The 25,370-nt window shown below is 26.0% G+C and overlaps 1 protein-coding gene across 7 annotated transcripts in view; it reads right to left on the minus strand.

Moving 5' to 3' along the window:
* LOC126902908 (leucine-rich repeats and immunoglobulin-like domains protein 2) overlaps window positions 1-25,370 on the minus strand; it is a 52,377-nt gene that overhangs the window by 7,827 nt on the left and 19,180 nt on the right. For 5 of the 7 annotated variants that reach the window (XR_007703371.1, XR_007703372.1, XR_007703370.1 and 2 more), the window contains 4 exons: window positions 6,904-7,289; window positions 6,536-6,758; window positions 6,331-6,467; window positions 5,673-5,825 (listed from right to left, as the gene is read on the minus strand). Coding sequence is in view for 4 of the 7 variants with exons in the window: in XM_050680626.1 (XP_050536583.1) it covers window positions 5,673-5,825; window positions 6,331-6,467; window positions 6,536-6,758; window positions 6,904-7,267 (877 nt within the window). In the remaining 3 variants the exon portion in view is untranslated. Of the gene's footprint in view, window positions 1-5,672; window positions 5,826-6,330; window positions 6,468-6,535; window positions 6,759-6,903; window positions 7,290-7,858; window positions 7,953-15,122; window positions 15,436-25,370 lie in introns of those variants that run through there. The other 2 variants (XM_050680628.1, XM_050680627.1) reach the window with 2 other exon arrangements.

Here is a 25,370-nt window from a genome sequence, read left to right on the forward strand (position 1 = left end):
AACGGCGGTATGATTGTAACATCTGGTTTTGACAATAATTTTAACAAACCGGTGAAATAGGTTTTTTGCGTTACACGAACAGCAACATGAATCGCACGAGTTTGCTTAATCAACGTAATTGGGCCCATATCACATTTTCGTTTAAGTATAACTGCATTAACAAAACGAAGATTATATGAAATTGAACGCTGTAGTTTTGCTAATGACGAGAAGCGCAATAATAGATAATCGTCAGACAGTATGACGTGGACAATAAGTGATACGGATTTAGCAGGTTTTATGTCAGGCAAATTAGCAGTGCTCAAAGGCGTAAATTTCGAGTGCGGCCATTCACCTTCCATTAACATATTGTTCCAATGAACAATACACTGTACCATTGCATTAGGCAGTAGACCGCAAGACGAAGGATCAGCTGGATTCTCGGCTGTACTAATATGTGACCAACTGGAATCTGGTATTAATTGATGAATTTTCGCTAATCTATTAGTCACAAATATTTTAAAGTATTTTTGATTAGTGGTGATCCATGATAAAACCATCGATGAGTCCGTCTATGCGCGAATCTGTGATATGGTAACGCTTGGTGATAAAACGGACTGAACTCTAGCTAATAGTTGAGCCAGTAAAAGTGCGGCTTGTTAATGACACGTCTTGTTTACTAGACTTCAATGGCGCTACTTTGGTTTTACAAGTAATAAAATAATTCCTTATTTGTCCCGAAGGATAGGTGACGCGTAAAAAAACCGTGGCCGCATAACCAAGCTGTGAAGCGTCACAAAAACCTAACAGCTGTATATCATTACAATTAATAATGTCGATATGTCGATTTAACGAAATATTACAAAGTGACGGCAATTCAGCGGCGAACTGTTCCCGCTGCGTACGTAAATGAGGAGACAATGGCGTATACCAATCAAATTGGTCTTGCCATAAGACTTGAATAAAACCTTTAGCCCATAAAATAGTAGAACCCAAAGCGCCAATAGGGTTAAACAATTTGGCTATAGTAGACAAAACGCCACGTTTTGTTAATGACGTTTCTTTAATATCTGTATGGTAGCCAAAAGTGTCACTTTGAGTGTTCCAGTGAAAACCTAGAACTTTGACAGTTGACTCATATTTTTGGTCAAATAATAGATGCTGAGCACGGTCATCAGGCGTCACTCGATTTAATAGTTTCTCACTATTACTACACCATTTTTTTTAGCGTACAACTTGCGATAGATTGAAGTCCAATGATGTGGTCTTGAGTAACAAGTAACTCCTCTACCAATAATGATGTCATTCTCGTATGTATTATGAATCAAAGACCCTTGCAGCAGCGGGGAACTTATGTCCTTCGCGCATGACTAACTCGTGTATACAACGTATCAACAAATATGGAGATGAAGTCAGCCCGTATGTAATAGTAAGCAACTCAAATTCTTGGACTTCGTGATCGGGGGATTGTCGTCATAAGATATGTTGGTATACGCAGTCCTCTTCACATATTCGAAATACAATACCTCTATGGTAAGCTTGGTACCATAGATTATATAGCCCTACCACAGTACAAAACTCTGATGGGGTGGATATTTCGGCTTCTTATTAGAAGAGGGTGAATATACCACAAGAAAGGACAATTTTATGAAAATCAGGGATCCAATTAAGGAAAACCTAGGTTAGGTAGAAAGTGGTAATCAGTAACACTTTCTTTTCTTCTTCTTCCTCGCCTTAATCCGAACTACTTGGGTTCGGCCACTCTTATCCTAAACTTCCACTTGACACGATCTTCCACATCATCTACGCACACATCAGCTGTCCTTATATCACATTCAATAGCATTCCTCTATCTCTTTTTTGGTCTTTCTTTACCTCTTCTTCCTTCAACATTCATTTCTATAACTGTTCTTACAGCTTCCGATTTTTCTCTCCTCATAACATGACCAAACCATCTAAGTCTATTTTCTCTCATCTTATCCACGATTGACGTTACACCTATACTCCCTCATATATGTTCGTTCCTTATTCATCTTTTCTAGTCACTCCACTCATCTATCTAAGCATTCTTATCTCTGCTACACTCATTCTCTGCTCTACTTTCTTATCAATTGCCCAACACTCTGAACCATAAATCATTGGGCCTCATTACAGTCTTGTATAATTTACCTTTTCGCCTTATTGGAATTTTTTTATTGCATAAGACGTCAGACGCTTTTCTCCACTTCAATCACCCACACTTAATTCTGTGTCTTACATCCTCGTCTATACCACCGTTCTTTTGCATAACTGATCCTAAATACTTAAAACTTTCCACCTCTCCAATCATGTTCTCGTCTATTGTCACTGACTTCCTCATTTCACCTATCTCGTGTTCTCCTATGTCAAACTCGTACTCTATATACTCTGTCTTACTCCTACTTATTCTTAAACCCTTTTCTTCGAGAGCTGATCTACACGCCTCTAGCCTTTGATTAATTTCCTCCCTATTTTCTCCTATTAACACTATATCGTCAGCAAACAACATGCATCACGGCACCTCTCCTTATATTTTTCTAGTAATTTCATCCATCATTATAGAGAATAAGTAAGGGGTTAAAGCAGAATCTTGATGCACTCCTACTCTTACCCGAAAACCTTTTGTTACTCCTCCTACGCTTGTACCAGAGTAGGTACAAGTGCTATCATTCATATCTTCTATTATATTAATGTACCTTTTCGGGACTCCTTTTCTCATTAATGCCCACTTTAAAACATCTCTCGGTACTCTATCATACTTTCTTAAAAGCTTTTTCTTCTTTTCTCTAAAATTTTCTATTAGTTGCCTCACACAAAATACTAGCTCCATTTTTGTTGACTTACCAGGCATAAATTCAAACTAGTTTTTAGACACCGATGTCTCATTTCTTATTCCCTTATCTATTATATTTTCCTAAATTTTCATACTGTGACTCATAAGCTTTATGCCTATATAATTTCCACACTCCTGTATGTCACCTTTACCTTTAAATATCGGTATCACAATACTATGCCTCCATTCATTTGGAATTTTCCCTTTTATTAAAAACACCGCTTAATATTTTCCATACTTCTACTGGCACTTTATCTGGTCCACAGATAATGGTAGTCTTTAACACTCCGTCGTCATATCTTCCATAGCGATCGCGTGTGACCGGTTCAATTGAGTCTGCACTTTGTCAACCGTCGTCTCTTCCACAACGAACATTCATCATTTTTTACGTTTCCAACTCGTCTTTACATTCTAATGTATTCTCTTTACTCAAGTCTCGCACTTCTATAATTGTCACTTGTCATATTATTAAACCACATCACTTACAATTTTTTTTTGTTCCTCGTTTAGTTTTTAAACGTTACTGGTGCACATTTATGTAATCCATCTTATACTTGCGTTTTACGTAATTATCTATGATTATTATCTATTTAATTGATTATTTTCAACTCAACCTTCATTACATAAGTTTTTATTGTATTTCTGTTGTGTCATATTTATCAAATTGTATAATTAAAATTGTGGCATGCAAGTTACTCCAATGACTTTAATGTTTAAGATTTGACTTTTAAAAACAAGAGTGAAAAAAACGAGGTATCATAGAAGATCGTTGGTTAATTTAAAACCTTAGTGCTAAGAATAAGGCGTCTAATAATGAACTACGGTAGTAATTGAATACTTTATGATGTATGATAAACTAGCTAAAAGACAAAAGAGAAGTCAATAAGTTGAATCCAGGAACATAACACTAACTGGTATCATTGCTGACTAACTGGAAAGACTCAGAATTATCTTATGAAAGCAGGGATCTAATTAAAGAAAACTTGCATGAATAAGTATATGAAAATAGCAAGGTTCCATAAAAGTAAACAAATACTTCGATAAAAAACCGATTTTTGTCATTAAATTTGGCATGTAATGCGCACAATGGACTGGTCAAAGGTTTGAGTGCATGGATAGTAACTGTACCCAATTTTTTAATAACTAAACTAAAAACTAACACATTTAAATGGATATTAAAAGAACTTTATATGATTTAAAACATATAATTTTAATCTTTTTAAATACCTATAAATCCGAATTCTAATAATGATCGACGACAAATATTATCATCAATAAACTATTTTCAAATTATCATAATAAACAATTTTATTAAATTTTCATTATTGATCAAAATTTTCAGTGGTCGAAGAAGATACTTACAACACTATTGATTATTTATTAAACTTAATTTATATATTTGTTTATTAAAAATAATTTGTCATCACGAAAAATAGTTGTATTAGTACAAATATGTATTGGTATTTGTAGTTGGTATTTTATTTAGAACTTGCTTGAAAAGGTCTATTATTATTATTTGTGCTTTTATTTCGGTTAAAATATATATAGTATAGAAGTATGATAAATTTGTAACTTCATAATATTTATTTACCAATTAAACTAAATAACTGTTGCAGAAAATTTATTGCCAAGTAAAAACCAATATTATTTTAAAATGGTTTCTGTCGAATGGAATTGGTTATGTAAATATAAAACTTATAACTTATTTGTAATTTATTAGTATAAAGAGATGTACAGTGGCAACAAGTCGCGCAACTCGACATACAATAAATGACGACTGAAAACATAAAGCTATACTAATAGCTATATTAGAGGTGAACTGCTTCATCCTTAAAAGGAATGTGACTATTCAACCTTTGTAAAATATTATTTCTCATAAAAAAATTGTGTTGATCCATACACTTTTCAATAAGTTATAGCATTATAAAGTTAAAAATGTAAAAAATAAAATCAAGAATTTTCATACGAAAATAGCATTCGGTAGCCATTTTCACCACAAAGAAAAGTCCAGAGGTCAAATTTTTTTTTTTCATAATAAAGTACATTAAATTAGCTTTAATTTAAGATATATATAAAAGTGTCAGTATTTCCGAAACACTTTCAAAAATTAAGTTGAAAAAGTTAATTTTTTGTGAAAAAGTTGTCATTTTGAATCCCCTTGTGTGGGCTGGTAAAGGGTTAAATTTATAAAAAAAATATACCAAATAATAAGTAAAGATATCAAGCATCTATATAAAAAAAAATTATATTGATTTGTACATTTTTGAAAAAGTTATGGCAGTTTTAAGAAAAAAAATTGAAAAAATATCGAAAATTAGCGATTTTTAAATTTGTAATTTTTTTGGAGGTTTACCTCATTTACGGGGAACGAGGGAAATTTTTTCAATTTTTGATGGTAATGTCTTCGACTAGATACGATTTGTGATCTTTTGATGTATCATTGAAAAAAATCGGTTCGGTGAGAGCTGAGAAAAGTGATAACAGACACAAAAAAAAAAACACATCATAGTAAAATTAATACCTTCTCAGCTTTGCATCGAAGCTAAAATGTGTAATTAATATTTTATTAAAAGTTAAATTTGAGTTTTAATTATAAGGTTATTCTAATAAATAATTCAATAACTTAACTAGATTTATAAAATTATTATTTTTTAAGCAATTCGTTCCAGTTTGTCACAAAAAAATGCTAAGGCCAAATAGATGATTATAATTTATTATAGTATCAATTTTTATGATATTAATTATTATTTTTAATTTAATTTATTTATTTTCTAAGCTATTTTAACGAAGTTAGCATGTGTACTATTGTATATATACATTCCTATTTTTTTGCGAGTATTACCTTCTAAGCCGTAGAATGCTTCTTCGTCGATGTGTGATATTTGGTTTCCATCCAACTCTAAGGAGTTTAATAAAGGTAAGTGTCTGAATACTTTAGCTGGTATATGTTTGATAAAGTTATGTGCTAGTATTAGCATATCCAATGTTTTTAAACCTTAAGAAAAAAAAGGAAATTATTTAAAAATTAAAAAGAATTAGAAAAAATATATCAACTATAAATTTTAGGTACCATTATATATAATTTTGGGAATTAAAGTTTTTAACATGTGTTTACTACATATGCTTATAGATACTGTACTTTTAACGAGCCCATATGCATAGTACTAAATAAACAATTCGTATACTAATGAAAGAATAAATAAACTGAAACTATTTACTAAAGTTCTCCACTCCCTTAGCGTGAGAAGGTTGTCTGTTTTTCGAATAATATTTTTTTTCGTTACTCGTGTGTTATTTAAGTTTTCATTGATGTTCATAAAATATTAATTTGATATATTTTAAAAATGTTAAGTGCAATATTATCAAATTAAACTATAATTCTAGTGTCGTTCTTAAATACCATTCTTTAGAAATTGCGTACATTGTTTGATTTTCATAATAAAAAATTATATTGAAAAATTATATAATAAATTTCTGAGATGAAAAAAAAAAAAATTTACCAATAAAATCTCCTTCGTTTATTGAAGTAATTTTGTTTTCTTGCATTTCCAGTTTTTTTAAGTTGTCCATTGTTTGTAAGGCGTCTGTCGGCACTCTATTTAACTCATTTCCTCCAATATTTAATCTTTTAAGTTTTCTGAATAAAATTGTAGTATTTTTTACGATAAGTTATAGTTATGAAGTATAGTTGTTAAAAAAACTCACTTTTCTGTACCAGCAAATGCATTTGGTTCTATATTTGTGAGACGATTTTCATACAACGTCAATATTTCTAAAGTACTCATACCCTCGAATGCATTTGTATGAATAGCGCTAATTTTGTTGTGATTTAAATTAAATATAAGTAAACGGTCTAAGCTTTTCAATGCCGGCGTAGGTACACTGCTGAGAGAATTTTGAGATAAATCCAGTTGAGTAAGAGCTTTACCTGTAGGATTCGTTGTAATTTTTTATTATCACCAAAGTAAAACGTTATTCACGCAAATATATATTTAAATAAGATTTAAAAGTTATTAGTCTGATTATACAGTATATTTTTTTGATGTTATAATAGGTTTTCGTTGAAAACTCACCTATAGAACTTAATGACGACTCTTCTACAACAGCTAGTGTACTGTTGTGAATTGTTAGGTGTCTTATATCCATGCCCAGAAACACAAATCCTTGCAGTTTTGGTAGATTATTGTGACGGAGTTTTAGATAGAAAATTACTAAAGACGGTTTGCCTTTAAGGACTGCCATTGTCTTGGAAATGTGTTGTAAGTCGGTAAATTCGCACAGAATATCCAGACCACCGTTCTTTTTTACCGTACACACACAAGGCGATATTTCGCCATGTGTGGGGCATTGCTGGACGACAGGACCGCTGGCCGACCACGTCAAATGCACTGCAATGGCCGAAATTAGGCCACAAACCAATATTAATCTGGATATCATTGCTAGCCGGTAGCCTTCATACCTTAAAAATTGTAAATTAATTTTAATTTTTCAACAATAAATTAAATAAATATTGGTTAATTTTTGAACAATAAGAACAATCAAAGAAGCTGAATATGATAATCATTAAAAATTTTATTAGTTAAATTAAACTAAAAATTATAATGTAACAGTAGAGGTTTGGGTATAGGGGACGCGCGTCCCTCCTTCAGCTATTATGGCCTACTTACAAAAAATGATTTTGAATGATAAAATTAGCAAAAATTGATTTGCACCCTCACCTTGGAGAACTTCTGGATCTGCTCTTGTGCTGTATATTATACTAAGTCAAGATAATTTTAAAATGGCTGATAAATTATTTTTTATTTTGTTTTTACGTGCCTGATAGTTTTGTAGAAAATTCATAATTAAGCTAACTTAAAAATTTTCCTCCAAAAGTCTGCTATTGTACCTAACAATCATCCTGAACTAACTTAATATTCTTAAAGCGTTGTTAAGACTAGTATGGATTATTTGACGATTCTAGTCAGAAGCAGATACCTCGTTAAAGTTTTTTTGAGAAAACATTTTATTTGCAAGAAAATAATTTACCTGTGGGGTTAATGATACTGAAGTATCCTTGCCAGATAATAAATGACGATTTCCCTTGTTACAGTTGATTAATTTTGTCTGTGCAATGAGTCTACTACAATACATATACATATACATATGTAATACTACATATTACAAACATTTTTTTTTAAATTCAATTTCTTTTCAATTCATGTTTATTAACCAAATATGAATTTTATGAATAGTTTATATAAATTATTTATAACTAGAAAAAATTTAAAACTTGAATTACGAAGATAAATAACATGTTCAATTAAATTGGGCACAAAATCAGAGCATAAGCAATTTAACTAATATATCTCTATATAAATTAACCACCTATTATTTATGAGATTTATTCTAATAAAAATAAAAAAATAATTTAAAATATACAATACACAAAACTGGTGTATTTTATAATTGTTCTAAAATTTTAATATTTAAACATATTAGATTACTTCTTGTTAATTTTCTGATAATAATCTAAAAAAGCATATAAAATATGAAGCATAAAATGTTTTTTACTGCTATTATCTTCAGTTAATATTACTCATAGTATTAACTTTATGACGTATTTAATTTCATCCTGTTTAATAAATATTATGTAGTATAATTCTGAGAAATTTCAAACTAAAAATAAGAAACAAATATTTTTTACATTTTATTGATGAAATTCTTACTTAGTACAATTTATATTTTTAGAGGTTTAAAAGAAAAGAAAATATGATCACAGATACGTATAAATCAGATATAGGTATGTATAAAACAAAAATAAAAAGTCGTAAAAAAAAAAAAATCCAAATAACTTCTAAACTTCACTTTGCAGTTAACATTTTGTAAAGGATATAAAGGATATAAAATATTTTCTCAGGTATAAAAAAGTACAGGATCGATAAAATATTGATGTAAAGTTTAAAAAGAATTGTTGTTCATAATATTTCTTTATGTTTTGTTTTTTATAAATGTTTAAAAATAGGATTTTAAGTAGAAGTTTTTTATATATTCAGTGGAATTTTCTGGGGATCTATTTTAAAAATTTATTTATAAAATCTATTTTTAAACGCTTTGAATTAAAATTTTTAATTAGATTCTATCACCTCTAGTTATTGAGATAATTAATAATTAGTAAAAAACGAGTAATTACAAATATGATATTTAAATAATATTTAAAAGAATGAAAATTGTTCAAATTATTATTGATTTTGAATATGTTAACCATAATCCGAGCAAAATTTCATAATTTTAATTAATTTCGAATAATCTTTACATTATTATAATGTAACCAAAAAACTTGGGTTAAAACAAAATCTAGCAATACATCAGATGATGAAATAATTACAAAATTATTATATAATAATACGGTTTTATAATGTCTATTGCATTATCCTTACATTTATTTAAATTGAATCATATTCATGTTTGATTATTAGATTATATAGAAAAAATTAATAACTATATTTTAATAATAAAAATTATACTAAATAATAATTCCAATATTATATAACAAATATTGAATGTATTATATGTAGTATATTAACTTGAAATTTTTTTGAAAAATTATAAAGTTAATTAAGATCGGAATATTTTAACATTAGAATCTCTTTAAACACCAAGAGTTACAAAGAAATGATTATTATAATGTTTTTTAAAATTATTTATAACAATAGAAATGCAAAAAAATAATGATTTTAACGAAATGTTCAGCTTTTCTTATAATATTTCTATTAATAATAATTATATAAGTTCCTGACCAAATATCCTTCTACACAATACCATATCTTAAATCCTCATAAAAATTAACTATTTTTATCATAAACTTTTGTAAAAAAAACAACTTTAAAGGACTAAAAAAATTGAATAATAATAATATTTTGGATCGAAATAAAAATCAATAATAATTTGAATAATTTCTATTTCCATTTAATAATTTTTATTTGTAATTACTTGTTATTTACTAATAATTAATTATCTCAAAAACTAGAGGTAATAGATTCTAATTATAAATCTGAAATCAACGTAAAATATTGATTTAAAAAAGATATTATCGTCTTTGTAAATTTCTTGTAATAAATTCCAGTATAATAATAACACAGCTTCAAAAAAAATCGAAAGAGAAGTGCTAGTAAACAGACCATGATTACTTTATGACTTTGGGATCTATGAATTGGAATCTGTGGTTCGTTTAACGCCATCACGTCAGGGTTTTTTCATAACCTCAAAAAATGTACTTAAGAATCAAGTAATATTACTCAACTAATCCAACAGGGCAATTTCTATACCAATACCACTGCCCTCGTCTAATATAGTATCAGCACTGAAGTATTGTGTGGTCTATTATTTATATTATGCCAAAAGTACTCTTAGCATAACCTGAATATAATTTGTCGGTTTAATGAGTTTAAGCTTTTTTACGCGTTAAGGCTCTGCGTACAGTAGATTTAGGTTACAAATTAGCCTGTCTTACTTCCTAATGAATAGATTAGTTCTTAAGTACATTTTTTGATGTTATAAAAACCCTGACGAGACGGCGTTAAACATATCTTAGATTCGGATTCAACGACCTAAAAAACATATAGTAAATATGGTCTGTTAATTTGCACTTTTCTTTTGATTTTTTTGTGGAGTTATATAATTCAAAAAAATACACGATGAATTACACTAGATAATCTGTTTAGTATAAAATTTAACTAGCCTGCGGTACTTTAAATTCGATATATTGCTTAGTTATTTATTTTATAATAATAATAAAATAAATATGAACAATAAAAAAATATTGGACTAATGAAATAATTAAAAAAGTTACCATCGTTGAATTTTTTTTAATTGATCACGAACTTTGTTTATATACTCATTTATTTATAAAAAGACAAAAAGTAATTTTTTAAAGTGATAATTTTTTAGTCATTTATAGTAGTTAGTCGAGTAATAAATTTTTATCGAGGATAATTTTTCTCTTGCCCATTTTAACCTTTTTTTTATAGTTGACGTGTTTTAAAAATATTTAGTTCAGTAATTTTGTACAAATAATATGTTTAAAAATGAAAGTGATATAGAATAAATTATCATTTCGTTGTTTTTATAATTTGCAATACTAATTTATTTAAATTATTTCCGAGTGCACGTAATTTTAAATTGTTTCCAAACAATATATGTTATTCGAGTTATACAAGCATTATAACAGAGATAAACAATTAATTACAAAAATTTTTAAAAATATTCACACTCAAACATATTATTACATTATTATTAACATATTATTTTTGTGAAGAATTAATTATAAACTAATTTCATTTAATTTAAGATTATAGTAAAAGTTTCGAAATCCAATTTCGAATTTAGTAAGACATAGTAAGTTACTATTAGCCTGGTAGAATAATGTAAATACTTAATTAATTGTCACTATAGTCAGTTATCTATATCTAATATTTTAGGTTTTATGATTTTAATAGCCGACTGAGTATGAAATAGTTAAAAAGGCTTTCAAAATTATTTCTTCATAAAATTTGAAATTTAAGTAATTTTTTTAATTTATCTTAAAGAATCTGTGCTCGATTCATACTGCAGGGGTTATAATTTTTAAAAAAAGTTTTTGAAAATATTTTAAATCAACATTCTGCCACAGTAAATACCCGGAATTATCTTAATCCTTTTTTTTTTTAAATTATTAATCAATTTTATAAAATTAATTATTACAAAAAGTTATAATACTTTTTTTTTAAGGAGATAGCTTGAAATAATAAAAACGACTTAAAGTAAACGTCTGAACTTTCACATGGTATTGTATGCAAGTATCCTGTACCCTAAGAAATTATATAAATAGACTAAAGTGTTGAAAGAAATACATTTATTAGAAATCATGTTATTGATTTAACAAGATAAACTGAACGTTCTATTTGAAATCAAATTTATTATGCATCTCTTATATAGTACTCAGGGGTACTATGATCTTAATAAGTATAAGTACTAAGGATTTGGTATGTTTGAACGTATAACAATCCCTACATTGTATTAAGTTATTTTGTTTTAAATTGGATAACTTTCAATGAATATTTTAAAAGTTAGTGAGTTACTAGATGAATAAAAAACCGTAAGTATGAGTTATTTTTCAAAAAAATATTTATAAGTGATTGTACATATAATATAAATTTAATTTGAAAACTCATTATGAAAACAGTTTTTCCTTTGAGAAAAAACAGTTTCGTTATTTGCATCATAATATAATATTGTAATGTAATAATAATAAATATAATGAAACGTCCAAATACACTTAAACATGTATAATAATTTTGAGTGAATTGTATAAAAGCTCAGTTCTCTGTAGATTATAAAAGCTTATCCGGTTAATTTGCATTTTAGTAAGCAATACAACTGGAATATTTTGCACGAGTACCTTTATGACAATTTTTTTTTAACTTCAATAAATTATTTGTTTATTATTTTAAAAATGCGAAGAAATCTATAGATAATTCCGAAACAAACTCCACGATATGATCGAAGTATTATATTTATTTACTAACACATGTAATAATAAATGTTATACGTACAAAAGACAGTGAATTTAGTTTTGCTCATTATAATTCACATTTTGTTCTCATAATATTTTCTTTCATTTATAAACAACAGACTTCTAAAGTAAATGGTCTCAAAGAAGAACATTAAATAAATTACAGCCTCATAAATGTGTACTTATTTTTGCAACATTTTTGGGAACAAAAAGTAAAGTTGTACAAAAGGTCAATATTGATACTGTATAACGCGCCTTTTACATTTTTATTTAAATTTATAGTTATTTCATTGTTGATATATATTAAATTATTTATTTAGGAATTTTTTAAAAAATTACTTCATATACGTTTTTTTCATTTGCAAATTGATTTTATTAAAGAAGTAAGAAATGAAGTAGGTGCCTTGTCTTTTTATATAAATCTTTTGTTCAGTTTGTATCAGTTATTAATAAATTTTCGTTTGAACAGATATTTATATATCTATAAACTCTTAATACCGACGTCGAGGCATAGTATTAACGGTATGTACATAGCCTTTTACATTTTAAGTATTTCCTGATAATGATACTAATTATTTTAGTGTTATACAAAAGGTATCAACGTAAATCCATGATTATAAAAAAATAAAACTTTATACAATACGAAAAAAATTAGTACGAACGTAACTATAATTTCGTCGAAAATTATTCTCTTTCTATATAATAATTTATAATTTATGGTACATTATTAAAACTTATAAAATACTTTCTGACCAATATATTGAAACTAAAATGTAAGTAATGAAGATTACTATGTTTGTTTTAGTTTAGAACACGTAAGTTATAAAATAACTACTTATTAAGTACAGTAATCTAAGACAAACGAATTATACATGAAGTTTATTATGTTATACTATTTGCAAATAAATGTATTAAAACTTTATTGTAAGATGAGTTTTGAGCTTTTAAATGCGCTGTCAACTGATAAACTAATTATAATAGGAATGCATATTACATGTATAAATGTAAATATAAAAGTATATATTTATTTATATATGAATAACACTATTATAATAGTATTAGGAGCAGACATATATAGTATATGAGACATATTTAATTTTTTAAATTACGTGGTTTTGTTTTAATAATGTTGATATGTAAGCTCATGAAATTAAATTTTACTGTTAATTCCAATCTAGTAAGCCATTTTTTTATCTAAGATGTTTCATTGTATAATTATTTTTATTTGAGCTATGCGATTCATCGTTGTTTCTTTCTAGGGGGTAAGTTTACATTGAATTTATTTAAAGGAGGCAGTTTGTTATTTATCATCGGAAAATTAATTGCTTTAGCAAAAGAAAATTACTTTTATTCTGACATGGCAATATTATTTTTCATTTCAAAATTAATACAAAATCACTTTTAATGTGTTTCATCACGCAAAAGAGAGTAAAAGATTTCATTATTTCAAGATTTTTTTACGCCTTTCAGACTACGAATAATAAAGACAATAATTTTTCAGATTATATATCATCTTTCAATCTGAGCCTTTAAGTATACAAAGTAAGGTTCGTCAACGATATCGATATCGCCGACTTTTTTCTTAGAATATCAATTATTTTAAAAATATCTAAAAAAAAATTTTTTTAAAAAATGTTTTAATTTTGGTCACTTTACTATAAACAATATTTAATAATATATTTTTTATGTTAGACCAAAAACAGTTTGTGATATATTGTTGACATTTTTCGTATTAAAATATATTATGAAAATATAATTAAGATAAGACGAAAAATTATGTAAAATTCTTTCTTTGATTAGCCAATATATGCTTAAAATTTTTGAAATTGAAATGACTTTTTGTAAGAAATATTTTTACTGATGTTTTTTTTATTTAAATTGATTTATTCAATTATCATATGTATTAGTATAAATAATTGATTAAGTTGTACTTAATAAAAAGTTTTATTCTTAATTTTCATCCATAATTAGACATCATTTTCTTTGGGTTTTTTTTAAAACAAAATCTTTAATAACGATGTCTTTTAGATATATTATTACCCAATATATGAATACAATTTATTTAGATTATTTAAAAAATGTATACTTTTAATATGACAATAAGAGGATATATTTCCTAAAGTTCTCATGAGAACAAATTTTTATATTAATTGTACCTATTTCATGTTTTTTAAATGTGTGATGAATAAAAAATTACGTTTTTACTCATTGACGAAATATGTACTTAATTCTATTTGTAGAAAAATAATCTTATGTTTATATTTGATAATAACTTTTGAATCAATAATGAATATAATATGTACAGTATAATGTAATAAAGTTAAACTAAAATTATTGAGCGATAGATTAGCCTAACTAATTATTGATTTAATAGTTTTAGAAATTGTTGTATGAAGAACAATAAAAATTGATTTTATGATTTATAATTTTTTGTTAATGTAATGTAAATGTTTGAAGTGTTTCGTTTTTAATGGTGGTTTTTATTTATGACATTATAGAGGCAAATTAAGAACTATGCGAATCAAATGATAAAATCAGGTGATAAATTACTTGTCGAGTAACTTGGTTCATTAATATTGATTTTTTTGAATGAAAACGTTATTGTTGTTATGTATTTCGAAATTTTCGGCATTATATCAAAGTTATTATAAATCTGGCGTTCGTTGTACACCAGTTACTGAGGGCAATGCAAACATGTTTATTAGTATACCCTTTCGATGTGTTATGTATTACAACAACATTTGTTGATTTATATCTTACCTGTGTACCTATTCTGTTGTTTACAAAACTATAATCTACTCAGAAATTTTGATACAGTAACCCATTGAATGAGAATAAAGTTTTCTTTCATTTTTCACGAATCGCCAAAACTATCTACTTATCTGACGATTGGCTTTCCAACTGTCATGAAATAACTAGACCAGTAGCGCACTAAGAAAATGTGTGAAAATAAACTGTCACAGATTTACAGTTGTAATGTAAAAAGTCAACAGAGAAAATCGATAGAGTAATGACGGCTCCACTAATCAAATGTCGAACAAAATGTTTCACGTTGGGAGCATTTAGGTGCACTAGTCGCAAAAAAATACAACACATTCGGTCGCGTGACGGAGGAGGAGGCAATATTTTCTACGGCAGCATCAATTTCAAACGATTTAATGATACATTTCCTGTACACACAATGCTCAGTTATTCGTGTTACCGTTTTACATATATTGTGGTTGTCGTCTTTATGCCTTCGACGTACGTGAGTCGTGAGGGTCATTTTAGTCATTCACATAAATTCTGCGGCGTACAATTTCAATACTGAACACGCACAGTGGTCGTTCAACGACCACTGTGTTTGTAAGGCGCCCGGTTGTAGTGAGATGCGACACCGTTTTAAAAGCCTTCTGTCAAATCATATGGACTATGACATTGAATTGTTGCTTGTGTACAAACAAAGCTTAATCAATGTGATATATGTGTTTGTAAGACGTCTAGCGAATGAGTTTGTACCGTCTTTTATGGTATTTTCTTAGTGGAACTTAAAAACAAACATTATTGTATCAATATTACAGAACGATCATTGTTTTTATTCCGAAAATACAACTTTACTGATAGTTGATAAAGAGAATTAAAAAATATACACTCTGCTCCCCATATTATAAGTCGACTTTTTGAAAAAAATTAACCTTTTGCTGGTAATTAAAATGATTTCTAAAAAACACTTCCGCTTTTTTTTAGGGATTTTTTCACATTTATATTTTATTTAAAGTTAAATTTCATTTTTAATGATTTGTTTATCTTAGTATGCTTAATGTCTACTTAAAATGTTATTATAAAAATTACATATAAAGTAAAATTTGCAAAAAGCAGACAGATTGTTAAACTAAAAAAAGGTCGTGTTGAATAGGATGCGGAAAGTAAATATTAATTACATGGTCCTTCTTAGCTCAGTCGGGAAAGCGCCATGCCTCGTTGTGTTGGTACTATGGTTTGATTCCATTGCGCTGGCTTATATAGGTTTTCCCGTCTTGTCTAATACAAGCCTAGCTTATCAGAGAGGAAGTGAATAATAAATTGAGTATAAATACAATACACAAATCATTGCTTATTGCAGTGACAGAAGGAAAGTCAAAACATATGTAAATGAATATCCGTGGATTTCTCATAGTAATTAGTATCTTGAAACTAATTCTATGATTTCTAAAATTCAACAAATATTTGCTACGCATGTGAAAATTAAAATTATACGAACATATTTAATATACGCTTAATTTTTTCTTATAAGCTCTCAGTAAATAATTTTAAATAGTCGTATGAAAAATTTTGATACACCACTTACTTGATTCATACCAATTTATGTAAATGATAAATAAAAAAGTTAATTGTGTTTAGTATATAGCTTGATCCATTGTTTTATACAATATTTTAGTGTTAACGTGAAGTAAAAATAAGCAAGTTTTGTGAAAAAAAAGTTTTTTTTGTATCTCTTTGCATTAAATTATAAAGAATTTGTATTTGTAAACGAGAGTTATTTGTGGTACAAATGTTTCCGGATCAATGTTTAAGCTTTTAATGTTCAAGAAGCCAACTTAAAATGTAAACATTATAAATATTCAACGACTTTTCATTTAAATTCAGACCTGACATTTTTAAAAATTCCATGGGTTATTTTTTTTGTTTATTTATACACTCAATAATACCAATAAATGTATTATTATTAAAAAATATTAATATTATAAATTCAAAATTATTACAAAATGTAATAATTTATTCTTGTACTGTAAAATAAATGTTCTGAAAAATTCCATAATTATTAGAAATATTGTCTACGTTCGTTTCTATTAATTGTAATAAATAAATCAATATATCCTAAAAAAGTAATGTAAGCCATTATAAACAATGAAATTCAGTCAAAGTTAATATTTTGGGCTAGCTAAATTTATTTTTCATCTACTCTAAAAAATATTTTTTTTTTTATATAATTTTTTTCAGGGATAATTATTATTTTGAGAGGGCTTTATACAAAGTATAAAGGAGTATATTTCTATATTTTTTAACATTACACCTAACATTTATAATCTAGTAATTAGCTCCTATGGTCGAATAAAAATATTTTTATTGACTATTGTTTTAATTGATATTCAATATATTCAACATTTTACAAAGTACTTTTAATAAAAAAATTAACGAAATGAAAAGATTTCAATAACGACATATGTTGCGTTTTTGAAATACTACAAATAATTTTATGATCGTTTAAAAGAAAAATGGTTTATTTTTACGAAGTAATATTAATTTTTTTAAACTACAATAGTTGTTCAATAATTATTATTGTAGATAAATCTAAAGAAAAACATAACATAAATTTTTATTTGTGTTAACACTTTTATTTTTGTCCAGACAATGGTGAACATTAAAGTGATGTATTAGAAAGAAAAATCTTTTCATAAAACAAAAGTGACTATATATTGTATTCTTTAGTGTTAAATGATGTTAACTAGTTTAATGTATTGTTAAAAAATACAATTAGTCCGTATTAGCCTAAAGATTTTAGTCGAGTATTTTAAGAATCTTATATTTTTAAAATTCTTAAGAGCATAATAATTATATTATTAATATAACAGTTAATTTCAAATTCATTAAAAATAAATATTTATTCTATAATCTAGATTTAGTCATGTTATCAAAGTATTTCATTAATTTCTCTTAAAACATTTATTTTTCGAATTAACAAATATTTATTTATAATTATCAAATCGAAGCTAAAACGTCCTACTTCAAAATAGAAGGTAAAATATATTTAAGTGTATTTGGCTTTTAATAATATATATGAAATATATCTGTATTGATTTTTTGTCAAATATTTAATTATAGTTTTGTAATAAAAATAATATGACCTAGTATTATAATAAGTTTAGCATCGTTATAATGATTTTATTTTTAATTGTCGTTAAAAAAAATTTTGCTTAAATATGAGTTGTTACAATTTGTCTGATAACAATATTAATTCATCCAGTATTATAGTTCCTATGTACTATACTCAATAAGAAAATAACAATATCAAGGTGGGATTACTTAATAGTTATAATCGGCTGCGGATTCTGCTTTCAAAAGCTTGCGCAGTTTCACAAAACATTAGTCAACTTCCAGGATTTTGGTGGAAGAAACAAAATCTCTATTTCTTATTTAACAAATTACTGACAAGATTTTTAGTAAAACACGTTTAAAAGAGTTTACTGAACATTACTACAACCTTAAATGTTAATTCTATAACGAAATTTAAAAACATTACTTTTTAACTTCAAATATATATATTTGTTTATTAACTATTAGATCATATGATAGATTATTAGATAACAATAGAATAGATCATAGGCGAGCGTAAACTATAATTTGAAACATTAAATAAAACGCTCAGTATTCTATAGTAGTAAATTTCTAAATTCAATAGTTTGACTATTTATAACAATAAAAATATTTCCTTCATAGTAGTAATAGACTCAACGTAAAATCTTTTATCTATTTAACAAATAATAATAATAATAATAATGAATCTACATTATTACTTTTTGAACAATTAAATCAAAATTATATTTGAATGTTTAAACTTTATAAATATGTATAAAACGCGCTTTATAGTTATTTCCTAAAAATATTTATCTGTTTTACATAAAAGTAGAGTAATTAAAACCCGAACACACGCAGAATATATATAAATATAAATATTTGTATTTATTAAATCAAATATTAAATAGAAAATCAAATATTTGAGTATAATTTTAAACGAGGTAAAATAATTATTGAATTTATGCACTAATTATTTATGAGTTCATTATATGTTATTGAATATTTATTGTAATGACAGTCAAAATTTAATAGACGTTTTTTTCATAAATTAGTTATATACAAAAATTGATAGTGTTATTTAATCAAATTAAAAAAACAAAATCTACTTACTATTTAATAGAATAAAAAAAAGTAATTTTAATCCATTCGTCTAATAAATTTTGAAGTTTTTTTTCATAAAAATGTTTACAATATTATTACTGTTAACATTTATATGGTTTTTATATCTCATTCATTCAGTTTATTTTTTACATAAGTTGTTTATTATAATTTTTTTTTTATTCTTTATTAGCAAAACAATCTGTTTAATATTTACAATAAAGTTTTCTATTGTCAAGTGGATTTATGTTATTAGGTCACGTTTCCAGTTTCTTTTAAATCTGCGTGTAGGGTTGTCGGAGATGTTGGTAGTGCACATTTATTTTATTAAGGAGTTTGTATTTGAGTTATTTTGAGTGAAATCTATTGTAGTGTAATTTGATAAGTTCATTAAATGTTTTAATTTGTGAGCCGTCATGTATATTATTGTTGGTTATATACCAAGGGGTATTATTTAGCAGCCGAAGCGAAATGTTCTGGAACGCCTGTATTGGACATATTTTTGAGGGATTTGCAAGCCCCCAAATTTGAATATCATAAAGCTATAATAGATTAGTAGCATTTCAGTTCTGAGTTGGAATTTGGACTCGAGGAGAAAGTGGAAAAATGAAGTCTAGCGTCAGTAAAAGTCGCTATAGAATATTCGTGTTATGAGGTAACGTAGTAAAAATGTTGTATAAATCAGATGCCAAGTCACTGCTTCGAGGAACACCAGCTTCGATTAAGTAATAAAGAGGATTAGTACAGCCTTGCCTTATCAAAAATTTTCTTTTTTGTAAGAATGAATTAATAATAAAGTATTATAGTGCTGGGAGCATTTTTTTAATTTTTAGATTAAACATTTATGTCAGACACGATCAAATGCCTGAGCGATATTTAAAAACAGTCCGGTGCAGTATTATTTGTTTTCAATAGTGTCGGTCAGTCTTTGTACTTAATGGACTTTTGAGTATTTGGTATAATATTATTTTCTTGTAAAATAAGTCGAATTCTTTTTAGAAGCAATTTTTCAAATAGTTTACCTAATTTAGATGACAAACTTATTAATCGATATGTCGTTATCATGTTTTTTGGCTAGCCAGGTTTGGGTACTAGTATAACTACCGCTACTTTTCAGATTGGAAGAAAGTAATACAGTCAAAGCATAATGTTGAATACATATATTAAAAGCAACATGCATTTTTCTGAGAGGTTCATTAAAACCTTGTTGATGATGCCAGCTTTTCCTTTTTTGCTTTGATTTTACCGGGACTTAGAGGTTTACCAGGGAGAGCTATTGGTAGGGAAGATATAAGAAAGGTATTGACTGTACGAATGTGACTTGTGTCAGGTAATATCATGATGTAGTTTGAATGTTTTGGTTAGATGATCAGCAAAGGTCACTGCCTATTCATCATCTGATTTAGCTAGTGAACTGTCTTCTTTATGGAGAGAAGGAATTAATTCTTTGATCTTGGTTAACCGTTTTGTGGCTTTCCACAGAGAGTTATCCATAGGGTTAAGTGAGTTTATATTGTTCATATTGTTAATAATATTCATATTGTTCAGATTTAAATTTTTTAAATTGTTTTTTTAGATTATTAGTTAACTTGTTAAATGTGTTTATAAGATTTGTAACGTGTGTTTTGCTATTTTTCCTGTTATCTCATTAATTAACGTTATTATATGAAGTGAAAGTTCTTCATTTATAGGGCTTTTAAGTGGTTTTGTATTAGAATGATGCGGCATTGGCAGTCTTTTATCAATTAGACAAAGTTACGGACAGACATGTCGATATCTGATCGCGTTTTAAGTGAAATTATTATACATTATGTATAAAAAGTCTAATATTAATATTTATAATTTTTGGAGTTAAAGTTTATTGTTATATGTATGATTTTGAGAATAAACAAAATANATATTAATATTTATAATTTTTGGAGTTAAAGTTTATTGTTATATGTATGTTTTTGAGAATAAACAAAATACCGATCATAGATTTTGATTCTATTTTAACAATAATAACTATGATTTCATACTTTGGTACTTTGTTTATTTTAAATTTTTGATTATCCAATTTCATAAAAAACTATAGAAGAATATTATTTTTAGTTCTTATTCCAGTACTATGACATCGAACTAACGATTATATCCTTATTCTATTTGTCAACTAAATAAAAGCGTAGGTAAATTATCCTGCAAACTAATAATATAAGTTTACTTTGTCCAACTAATAACAAAACAAACATTATACTTTTTTTAAGAAATTATAATGTTATGTACTTACAAAGTTAGTGGAAAACTAAATCATAACGTTAATACGCGCCATCAGATATTGAACATAATTTTAAATAAATTAACAAATAATAGATACTTAGCTTAATGATCATTAAAAACTTATAATTATATTAGAATAGGTTAATTAATGATAAAAACTTTTAATCAAATTATTGTTGCATAATTAAATAATGTACCAAAAAATCAAGATATTTTTTCTTATTCCCAAAAATGGTTTTTACTTTAGCCGGAGTATTTATTTAGTAATGGTAAACCTCAACTCACAAATAAACGTTTTTGACGAAAATATGTACGTAAAGTTTACTAATTTAAAAAAAATTGCCGGTATTCAAATGAATAACTCATTTGACAAAAATTACCAAGCACACATTTATTTTACACTATTTTTAATAAACAAAAAAATAGTACGCTAATTTTGTTTTTTTTTTTATTTCTGTGTAAAATTTAAAGTGATATTAATGTTAAAAATGTAAAAAAACTGAAATTTTATATGGTTTTGAAAACTTAATTTCATACATTTCATTGAGATATTGGTAATAAGATACCTGAGGTTATTTTGAAATAAGATAAAAATGTAAAAACATTTTTTTAGCTACAATAAAATGGATAGGTTGACACCAGTCAACTTCAATTTGAAAATTGTTCTGGTGAATATAGAAAATTTAGATGCAAAACCTTTTCATTGTTTTTTACACATTTCTTGTATTCTACCATTAGTATTCAACGAATTCATAGTTGTATTTTACTCGTGTCCTAGACGATCAAATCAAATAGTTTTTATGTAGAATACTATATGAGCTATTATATTTGACATTTCTTTAGATCAATACATTAATAAGGATAGGTAGTAACTAGATTTTTAACATTTTTCAAGGGAAACAATGATTTGATTATTACTATTATAAATGTATATGTATTTAACTTGTGCCGTTTTTATTTAAAAAATATATTAATTATGTTATTTACAAAAATAATAATGATTATAAGAATATAATTAAACAAAAATTTTGTATTTACACAATACACATTGAATAATTGCTTACATTATATAATTTATTTATAAATTGTGTTTAGCGTTTTATCACAATAATGTTTATTAACAAAATTAACCGCACTGAGAATAGATAATTTTTATATTGAATAATTATTTTCACAATAATTGTATTTATTAACACTAAGGTATCGAAATATTTAAAGGGATATTGACTAAGGTAAATGTCATGATGGATAAATTACAACTGATGTGTATATTAAGGTAATAGAAGATCATTTAATCACTACTTTTAACTAGATACAGTATAATTAAATTTTTCAAGATAAATGAGACGCCAAATTATAATTTTTATAGGTAAATTAAGCCAAAAGTTAGTAATAGAAGACATAATTTCGTGTAATGTAAGTTTTTTTATGAGATATTTGTCTTTAATTATTATTTTTAATTGTGTAGTCTACTAATTAAGTTTCTAATTGGAGAAAAAACTAATAAAAGTTTTTTAAGTATAAATACTAACACAGGTAAAAAAAATCCTCTCAGTATTATTTTTATAAAGCAAAAATATTTAAGGTTATTTCCTAATAGCTTTACAATCTATAATACAATCCAAAATTAATTTTTTTATGTTTAAATTTAATTTAATTTAATAAGGTTGGTTTTTAATTTGGTTGACGGTTATTATCAAAATATGATGTTCATATTGTATTATATTGAGAAGCCCATACTAAATAGATTTTTAAATTTGAAGAAATGGAATGATTTAGCATTCATAATTTGTTTTGAGATTTTTTATCTTTAAATTTATTCCCTTTTCATTCTTAAAACATTGAATGATATTTGATAACAGCTAAAATAAAATTGTCATTATAAGATTTAAAAAGTATTGGTTACGTGTATGTTAAACTATTTTATATACTTAGTAGAAATGTGTTTTGTTAACTATTTTTTCTGCTGGTTTTAAATTTTCAATACCATTCAAATATTTTTATAGGGCAAGATGATTTATGTTTGATAAAACTTTAATTATTTTGGTTATTGAAAGACCTATTTTTTTAATCAAATATTTAGTATTTATTTTTAAAGGGATAAATTTAAAAGAAAAAAAATCATTTTCGCTTATGTTTTATTTATTTTTTAAGTATAAATTTATATTGGTTTATTTATTTGTTATTGCAATTATTAAGAATCGTAGAACATCAATCTTTAAAACAAAATGTTGCTAATTATTGTTTTTTTCTTTTGTAATGAGTAAGTCAGTATTCAGTGGTTTTGACGACTTATAAAGGGTCAATTTATTTTCCTATTTGTTATTAAGCTGACATTTGAGAAAGGTCAAAGTTAAATTCTAGCTAGTAGAGGATTAGTTGAAAATCACCAAACCTATAATAATTTTCACACGCATGTGCGTAGGTTTTAATTACATACCTAAGAGAGCCTGAGTAAGTAAACAAAATTAATTATTCTTGTAATAACTCTGAATAAGTATTTTAATAGTATATAATATAAATGTATTTAGATTACTTAACAATTTTGTATAAAAATAAGCGTAAAACATATTTTAGCGCTTAATATTAATTAATGAAATTTATGACAACACATAGTTTTATATATTAAATTTTTATGATAACTTAATAAAGAAAATTATTTTTCTTTCTACCGGAGTCATTATAGATTCCAAACTGAATAGAAATCATTTTCTTCGAATGCCTAATATTAAATAATGTAAAACCTAACATGAATGCATGTTAAATTTAACAGCTATAATTAAGTGTAATAAAAATTATATTTGTTTTATTAGTTATTTATATATTCATTATAGCAACTTGAAGAATTTATAGTAATTTCTAAATATTTCAATGCATTAATTTTCAAAGCTACTTTTATACAAAGATGAAATATTAAAACTGATTTGTAAAATTTAATTAGTATTAAAATGCCAACGAATTATTACAAAATTAATTTTTTTTTATGTTTAACTAATACTTCTACCAGTGGAATGTAAATATGTTTAATTTGTATATTGGACGGTATAAAACAATTTGTTACATTTTCAAGATAATAGTATACAATATAGTCAAAGAACTTAAGATAACTATCATTCTAATATTATCTATCTATAATTGTATAGTTTATTTATAGGATCGAATAACTTGAAATAGTTTAATAATCGTACAAAAAGAAAACATTTTTTATAAGTTCAATATTTTACAGTATAAGAAAAGATTTATAACTTCTAGTCAGGTAGAAGAGAAGTTAAAAAATTGTTTGTAAATTATTTTTATAGTTTATATCTGATTTTGATTAACTGTTTGATCATCATTTTGAACTTGATATTCTACACGTATTGAACTGAATTCTCCTAAAGTGGTTAGTTGGTTAACCGTAAGAGGTTTAAGAAATTAAAACTACCAAATTTAAAGTTATCTGGCTCAGCTGTCGAAGTCGTAAAAAATATTTCAACTACAAACGTCAATTATGAAGTTGCATGTAAGTTTTTAGTAGAACATTTTCGAGAACAAATATTAATTATCACTCTCACATACATTCATTAATTGAAACACCTAAGACATAGTAAAATCATTGTAATGATGTAACGCTGAACATCATTTATATTAGTGTATAGAGTTAAAAAAAAATGAACGTTGAAAGCAGAAAAAAACAGTATTTAAGGAACGACTATGCTATAATTGTTTAAGACGTGGTCATCAAGTTACACGATGCAAAATTTGTTCGCCTACATTATGTGTTTTATTAATATAACACAGGACTGTATCAGACTATGAATTAACTAGAATAAGTTTAAT

This window comes from Daktulosphaira vitifoliae, unplaced genomic scaffold (assembly GCF_025091365.1).
Source record: "Daktulosphaira vitifoliae isolate Bord-2020 unplaced genomic scaffold, ASM2509136v1 Scaffold_3, whole genome shotgun sequence".
NCBI classification, from domain to species: domain Eukaryota; kingdom Metazoa; phylum Arthropoda; class Insecta; order Hemiptera; family Phylloxeridae; genus Daktulosphaira; species Daktulosphaira vitifoliae.